Here is an 8,660-nt window from a genome sequence, read left to right as displayed (position 1 = left end):
TAGTGCTAGATGTATGCTTTATTATATGTAAATAAAAACGTAACTTGTAATGAATTAATTATTTGGGCATTGTTTAATTACTCGGTTAACAGCAGAGAAAATGAAGCAGCCTAGTCTCCATGGGCAATCCTTAACCCATAGCAAGACCAGAGCAAATGAAAGGTGACATCTGTGGCCTCTTCCCATTTTGACAGTTACTGTTCAGTGCAAACTCTCGAATCCCACTCAAGATCAACGAAACAGGACGGGAAAACAGTGTTAGATATAGGCATTTTCATAACTTCACATAATATGATTACATCTCAACAACCCTGTGCAATATAGTTTGCATAGCACTAGGCCACAGCTATCAATATGGCACCTGGCCATTTGTCTATGTTGATGGGCCATCAGACCTGGTCCCTAGCTTTTGTGTGTCTCCGAGCCAGAGACATTAGTTGGCTTTTGTCTTCAGCCACGACAAGACTAGCTGAAGCAAAGACATTAGCATCCATATGGCCCTACCTGTTCATAGGTGTGTTCCAAGCTAGACATCCCCTTTGACCTCAAGACACACCCATACATTAATTCTACAGTATAAATGTATGTACAATGTTTGTAATGTTTAAGAAGAAGAAGCAAGGAGACCGACTTCTCAACATGCAGACGTGCCTTGTGCATGCTTGTGTTGTATGGAGCTGACCGTGGCATGTGATTGAATAAACACATTCTTTCGCTAAGCCGTCTTCCACAAGTCTGTTATTTTGAACAAGCTAACTTGAACCAAGCGTGGGCATCCGAGGATTTTGCCGGAGGACAGCACAAGCTTTCAACAGTTTTCCCAAGGGAGGCGAGTTGCCATATGTGTTCTTTGAGATTCTTTCATCTCATCTGAGTGTCTCCAATTAAAGGAACACATTGGAAATCATTTCCCATTCTGTGAAAAGTGGACACAAAGCAGCAACTGTTCAATTAATATTTTTCAGTTTTATATTATTATTAACACTTTCACTATGCCACAAGAGACATCATTGTACAATTTGTAACAAATCGTAATTGGAATTCAAAGACCCTGATGTGCACACTCATACCAAAAAAACACTCAGATGGAATACAAGCAGTCATTTTATTGGCCATGATCTGTGTGTGGGTATATATGTACCATTTAAAACCACATTTGACACTTATAAACATCCAAAAGGTCACACGACATGAGCACAGTACAGAAATAAGACATGACAAACAAAGGAAAACGAGACAGACAAAATGAATAAGCTTGATGAAAAGAAATTTCCAGTCCAGCCCATTTCAGCAGTGTAAATCTTATACATCCCTTAAGATGTGATATTTAGAACCATTCTGGTACATTCTCAAAGGAGAACCTTCAACAGTGCTTTGGGTTCTTGTGTGAAAGTAAATTTAGCCTACTTCAGTTCTAGTCGATAACTATGACCTGGCTGTTTGTCTCGTTGGCCTGTGCGTGGTTAGCCTCCAGAACCTGGAGGATTTGTGCGGCAGATGGGCGTTTGCGAGGGTCTTCCTCCGTGCACAAGCAGAAGAGCTCCACCATGCGCTGGTAGGCTCCGCCCAGCGTCTCTGTGTCCAGGGGCGGGCGGCTGCCCAACCGGTCGTAGTACGCGTCCTCGTCAAAGTCCTCCTCAAAAGACTCGTCTGAGCAGAGAAGTTGGAAGACAGCAAAACATGACTGATTATGACCACTTGCCAAACTTGATTGTGCAAAGTTTGGGCAAACCATTGAAGACGGCAACACCAGGGAGTAATTTAAAGGACCAGGCATAAGAATAGCTTAAGCCCCAACCCAACTCTCACTGACATCAAGCATAACTTGTGTATTGTGCAGAATTTGGGTAATTTGATCATAGACGACTTAATCTGTACCATCAACTTCATAATCATCGTCGTCCTCCTCATCCAGCATCTCAAGATGGGGCATGGACAGCGTCATCATCTCCCAAAGCGTCAGGCCGTAGGCAAAGATGTCCGACTTGTCTGTTATAATCCCTCCTTCCAGGGCCTCCTTGGGCTTCCATGGCTCTGTGCCTATGTAGTGAGCTTTTGGGTCACTCACTGAACAGAAAAAGGGAAAAATAGTTAGAGGAAGCAGTAGAGGGTACCCCCCAGGCCCCGATGTCAGAGAGTCTGGGTTTTTAAAAAGACGGTATGCAACAATTGAGAGGAAAAAAAAGCTTTAACAGCATTGCCTAGACATGAGTTAGAATACTTGCAAGCCTTTAATTAGTGCCAAGTGAGCTGCTGTTGATGTTTGTTAGGTGTTTGCATGCCTTTTCAGTAGTAAGGTGGCTAGTTTTCAACCCAAATATCTTACTGCTGCTTTAATACGAAAGACTTGAAGATTCTAGGGAGCAACGGACAAAAGTAACTAAAATGGCCCTTTACCCTGCATGTTTTCATCCAATCTGAGGGACACCCCCACATCACAGATCTTGACGGTGTCAAAGTCGCCCCTGATGACCACATTACAGGACTTCATGTCACCATGTAGAAGTTTCTTCTCATTATGGAGGTACTAGAAAAATACACAAAACAAAACATCACAATCTATACAGTAAACAAACACATTTGAACATAATAGAAGTCTGAAACACGACAGGAAGTGAGAATTAAAACAAGGTTAACAAAACAAGGAGGCAATAACGGTTATCCTACAGTGTTGAGGGTATGAATACCGATACAGTAAGTGACGAACCTTTAGGCCGCGAACCACATGCAGAGCCACTGTCTCGATGACTGGAGCGGGGAAAGGATTCAGCCCTTCCTCCCTCCTCTTTTCGATGAGATCATTGAGAGACTGCTCCCCTCCGTACTCCATGGCAAGGCATTTGGAGCCATCCTTCGCTGTGGTGAAAGCGCGGAAACCTGTGCAAGGGTCGGTGGGAAGCATTAGAAATGACTGGACTGAGATACTGGGAACATTGCACACAGACATTGTAATTCTGAGTACTGGCCGTCAATCAGTAGTTCTGTTCATAAATTGCTACATTTTTGTAAGAAGTGACACCACGTATGCTACATGGAAATTGGGTAACAATTACCAACAATGTTGGGATGTTGTATGTCTTTCAGAATCTTCGCCTCGTCATTCAGACGTTTCTGGTACACATTCTGTTGGGTCTTCGCACAATTGCTGTTGATTTTTTTAATGGCCCACGGAGATTGCGTCTGTTTCCCCATTCTAAAGAAAAGTTGACAGCATTGGGTACACTTAACGATACCAGTTCAAATTATATCAATAAAAGCCTTTCAGTAAGTTCAAAACTAGTACGTTTTAGCCAACACTCTTCCATGTGTGCCTACCTTTCCATGAGATAAACATTGACCCCAGTTCCACATCCAAGCTTCTTCATGAAGGGAGACGCTGGAATTGTGACGGGGGTTCCAGTTGCTGGATAAGGGGAGTAAAATGAAGTTACTTTTTTTCCTCGGTATTACAAGAAATGGCAACAAACAACGACGAAACCGACATTAACACTTACGAGGGCTTTTCAAGTTCCTCTTTTTGGGAGTCTTGAAGGCATTTGGAATGTTGTCTGCCATTTATCTGTCAGTGGACAAAAGGAAAACAGTTGAATTGACGTTAAGCAGCTATCATTAGCTAAGTTTACCTAGCCAGCGATTGGGTCAACTAGAACAGCACGATATGGCTACTGTATATTGTTGCTTCTATCGAAAAATTAACCATAGCTTGTCTTTGTAAATTCAATACAAATAAACTTAACTATTTGTCTATTTAACTGTTTACGAAGACTTCTTTCCTCGCGCCGGATTGTCTACTCAATTGGTAAAAAAAAAAAAAAAAGACCGCGCCTATGATTCAAAAACCCAGGGCTTGTCATGACGCAATTTTCTCGGTACAGGCACTTCAAGCGGACAAACCTTGCAAACGACAAAATCGCATCTAAATATTGCCTGTCGATGTCAGATACGTTTCTCCCTATTTGAAAGGCCTACATGGATTTGTATATTAAATATATCACGGTTTGACCATAAAGGCATAAGATATAATGGTAGGCTATGTGTTGCGATGAAAATATTACTCGTTTTCTTTATGATTAATTCTCACTCATTTTTTCAACCTTGTAAGCAGAGAGGATTGAGTCGGTTAATATTCTAAATGGTTGTTAACCTCCTTTTTTATATGAAATTCAGTGTCAGTCAATGGCAGGTCTAAGTGCTTTACACTTAAAACTAGGCAATGGAAGTTATAACTAATTAAAGCTTTCTGCTCATCTGTCTAAAAAGAATCTGTCTTTAATTTGCCATCTGCCAACAGTGGTTGTGAAGACAGCATCCTTTTCCAGTTGAGTGATGAATTTACTTCTTCCATTCCATGCATTGTCAAGTGTGGAATTTCCGATTCATGTTTTTGAGGCAGTGACTGATGACCTAGTTGCTTCTGTCAGAAGCCACATCTCTCTACAGTCCTATGCTTCCAGCAATAACAGTGAGATAGATGGTTTGCCAGATATACCAGGGGTTGACTTCTCCTCTAAACTATTTGGATTCTGTTGTCACAGCTGTTGGTCAGTTTGTGAATGACATGCATATGATCGCTGAGTGCCTTCAGTCCAATATGCCTGCATGCTAACCCAGTGGGCAAAGGCTTGTCAGACAGTGTCAATTCATCCCTCTTAATCCTCTGCTTCAAAAATACATCAAATCCTGCATAATAAGTGGAAAATTACTTTTACTCAGTGCTTTGTGTAATGGTTTAGGTAAACAGCTAGAGGTAAAATCTGCAATGAGCACTGTATTTGTGAGCATTCCAAATCTGATTCAAATGGATGAGCATCTGCTTCCTATGGAAGCCCATTTCCGCCAGTAAAAGAAAAAAAAGGTGGTCACAAAAAGTCATAATTATGAGATAGAAAGTCATAATTATGAGATAGAAAGTCAAAATTATGAGATAGAAAGTCATAATTATGAGATAAAAAGTCATAATTATGAGATAAGTCATAATTATGAGATAAAAAGTCAAAATTATGAGATAGAAAGTCATAATTATGAGATAAAAAGTCATAATTATGAGATAGAAAGTCAGTCATAATAATGAGAAACAAAGTAAGCATGCTTCACTTTGGCTTGAGTCTGATACAAAAATGGAGTACATTGAGGACTACTTTAAACGTGGCTTTACCACAAATTAAATGCTTGATTTGCTTGCTGTTTCGCATGGAGTTGTATTACTAAGCAAGCGTACTCTTGAGAGGTTTTTAAGCAAGAAGAAGTTATGGCGACGGAAAAATAAAACCGATGTGGCTGAGGTGGCAGCATTCATTGATCAGCCACCAGCGTTCCATTCGCTGGTTTGCAGTACTAGGACCTAAGGTTACGCTGTCTGTATCTGAGAGGAAGCTCTGCATATCAGCTACATGCCCATTTTCTGTCCCCAAATCAAGTCTAATTCTGGAAGGGCATCCACCAGCGTGGATCACAGCATCCATAAAGTACCCAGCGATGACCTTCGGATCATTGTTTGTTTTATAGGCTTCAACCCATATCATCTTTCTTGAAAATCTGTCTATGCATCCGCTGATTGCAATTCCAAATGGTTTAAGCTTATCGTAGCCATCAATGTGCCAGACGTAGTTTGGACCACAGCTGTGGTAAACACGCCGTCGTAGTCTGTTTCTTGATCTCAGATCAACACCTTCACCATCTAGTAATCGTAACAATATTCGAACAGTCTCTCTGTCCGTCACAATTCCATTTAACCAACACTTTTGGTGCATCCATCGGTACCCATGACACTGACCAGATGTTTGCAGCTGCAGTTCAATGAATGCTGCCACCTCAGCCACATCGGTTTTATTTTTCCGTTGCCATAACTTCTTCTTGCTTAAAAACCTCTCAAGAGTACGCTTGCTTAATACAACTCCATGCGAAACAGCAAGCAAATCAAGCATTTCATTTGTGGTAAAGCCACGTTTAAAGTAGTCCTCAATGTACTCCATTTTTGTATCAGACTCAAGCCAAAGTGAAGCATGCTTACTTTCTATCTCAAAATTATGACTTTTTATCTCATAATTTTGACTTTCTATCTCATAATTATGACTTTTTATCTCAAAATTATGACTTTCTATCTCATAATTATGACTTTTTATCTCATAATTTTGACTTTCTATCTCATAATTATGACTTTTTATCTAATAATATTGACTTTCTGTCTCATAATTATGACTTTCTATCTCATAATTATGACTTTTTATCTCATAATTATGACTTTCTATCTCATAATTATGACTTTTTGTGACCACCTTTTTTTTCTTTTACTGGCGGAAATGGGCTTCCATAGCTTCCTGACCCTCTAAGTCAAAGGGAAAACCTCCAAGAAACTGACCCTCAGGGATGCACTACAGAAGTAATGGCAGAGCTTTTGATGGCACTTAACGTCCAGAGCATAAAAAAAGGACACATCTTGTTTGGAAGAGGAATTTCCTGCGGCCTCATAGCCTGGGATTCATCAGGTAGATGGATCTATGTTGCAGCCTTGAGAATGAGATTGCTTGCATTTCCCCTGCATTTGTTGAGAATTGTAGTACTGAGGAGGCTGTTAAAGTAGTCATCCCTTTAACTGAGTCAATTCGAATTTGGCATCTGATATTGGTGTTGTTGAAGTGGTTGAAGGCATAAAGACCCTTTTGAATTATACATCCCGTGAAACCATGGCCAGCGCTAGCTCTGACACCAAAGGAAATGGTGAAAGAGGGTTGTCAAATTTACAGAAGAGGTCTATGTATAGAGGATTTGAATTTAATCCTCTCAGCTTGTTCAAAGTTTTGCTGAGCAGAGATGTTAGAAGTGGGGTTCAGCGACTGCTTCTATTTCCTGTATCAAAATGTTTATTTTAAAAATAAATGATGGATTGGTGCTTGAATTTGTCTGACTTTCATTTCTGTCTTTCATATCTCCCTACAACATAAAGAATACATGCTTTCATAGCCTGTAGGCCATGTTGTAGGTCAATATATCCAGACAGCACATTTTAGGCCAGTCAACGGTCCAGGTTTCTGGAAACAGTGTTCTACAAAAAGGCATGTAACTCCTCTCTCTGATATGTGCTAGTAACGTTAATTTGGTACATCGGTTTAGAGGTTATATGGTAATTGTTTTGGTAGTGATTCATCTGCAGCAAAAACATTGCTGTTGTAGGTTATTTGATACAAATAATGTCAATAATAATTCATGGGCACATAGGCTGCTTATAATTGGGAAAAACAATGACTATTTATCTATCTATCTATCTTTCCATACTACAAAGGATATATTTAGGGTTCATGCAGCGAAGCTGCAGAAACCTATTGTGTTTCTCTTTGTTCTTATTAGGTTTCCTCCGGTAGGAGGTAACCTATTGTTATTGTAGGCTTTCTTATTATGTTAGTACCATGGGAGTCAATGGCAGCCCATAGAACCATATGGTAACTTTTTGTGAAATTTGGCACACTCATTAAGGACAGTCCCTTCTTCATTCACACCAAGTTTCATGGCTCTCATTACACCACTCTAGCGCCACCAACAGGGCAAAGTTGGACTTTTGTAACACACACAACTTTTGAACCGTATGACCGATTTTCAAAAATGAGGTACCATTGGATTCCCTGGATCAAGACGAATTAAACCCACCCCATGGCGTCAATTTCCGGTTATATAGATTTTCCGCTATTTCCGGTTTTATCAAAAACCTTTGAAAGCCTACTCCTCCTACAATTTTTGGCAAATCTTCTTCAAAATCACCAGAGATGATCTTCAGACCTAGCCTCACAAAAGTTACTTTTTAGAATTTTGATCCTCACAACCGTTTGTCCGGTACAGCCACTCAAATTCAGCAGAAAAGTCGCCAAACAGGAAGTGAGGTCATATCTTGGCAAATCTTTGACAAATCAACACCAAACTTGATATGTCACTGGAAGACACTACAACATGTTGCCATGTGCAAAGGCAACTTCATATCTTGAAAAATGATTGATATAAAGCAAATTGGATAGATTGTTAACGCTAAAACAATGCTTTACACATCAACAGGTCAAAAAGTGATAATCTGATTGAATCACAAGTTCATGTGAAGACACTTGAGAATGTTTAGAACACAAATCTGAAAAAAATTTGACTGTAAGATGAAAAGTAGATTTTTGGTGAATATTTGAAATACGCATGCTTGGCTAATTGCTAGGGTGTTTCTCAAGTCTGCCTCTCTGGTCTTGCGCGCGTGTGCGCTCTAGATTCTCTCTCACACACACACACACACACACACACACACACACACACACACACACACACACACACACACACACACACACACAGGGACAGGCTCCTTTGACACGCGCAAGCACACACACACATCATTTAAGGAAATTTAGGGATGACCACACCCCTTCTCACTCTTAGCTTGAAGCCATGGCCCTTGAGGATCTTCAAAGTAATGCATTTGAAATGTAATATCCCATTGGCAAGTCTGCAGCATGGATTTTTCTATACAGTGACAAATTGTCACAAAAATACATTTTTCCCTGGTTCGCAATGTCTGGAGGAGGAAACCGCCATCGCTGCTTGCAGCTATATTTAGGTTTCCTCCGGTAGGAGGTAACCTCTTGTTATTGTAGGCTTTCCTATTATTATTAGGTTTCCTCCGGTAGGAGGTAACC

The 8,660-nt window shown here is 40.3% G+C and overlaps 1 protein-coding gene across 1 annotated transcript; it reads right to left on the bottom strand.

Annotated features, from left to right (window-relative positions):
• Positions 1–1,414: 1,414 nt before the first annotated feature.
• On the bottom strand, positions 1,415–3,555 carry pbk (PDZ binding kinase; the record flags this gene model as incomplete). Its single annotated transcript, XM_080831742.1, has 7 exons — positions 1,415–1,650; positions 1,879–2,067; positions 2,398–2,527; positions 2,708–2,877; positions 3,054–3,193; positions 3,316–3,403; positions 3,495–3,555. 7 exons carry the CDS (start codon positions 3,553–3,555, stop codon positions 1,415–1,417), a joined length of 1,014 nt encoding a protein of 337 aa, XP_080687868.1.
• Positions 3,556–8,660: the final 5,105 nt, after the last annotated feature.

The sequence above is a fragment of the Sprattus sprattus genome, assembly GCF_963457725.1.
Source record: "Sprattus sprattus genome assembly, chromosome: 2".
Classification (NCBI taxonomy): domain Eukaryota; kingdom Metazoa; phylum Chordata; class Actinopteri; order Clupeiformes; family Clupeidae; genus Sprattus; species Sprattus sprattus.
This window is presented reverse-complemented; position numbering and strand designations above follow the sequence as displayed.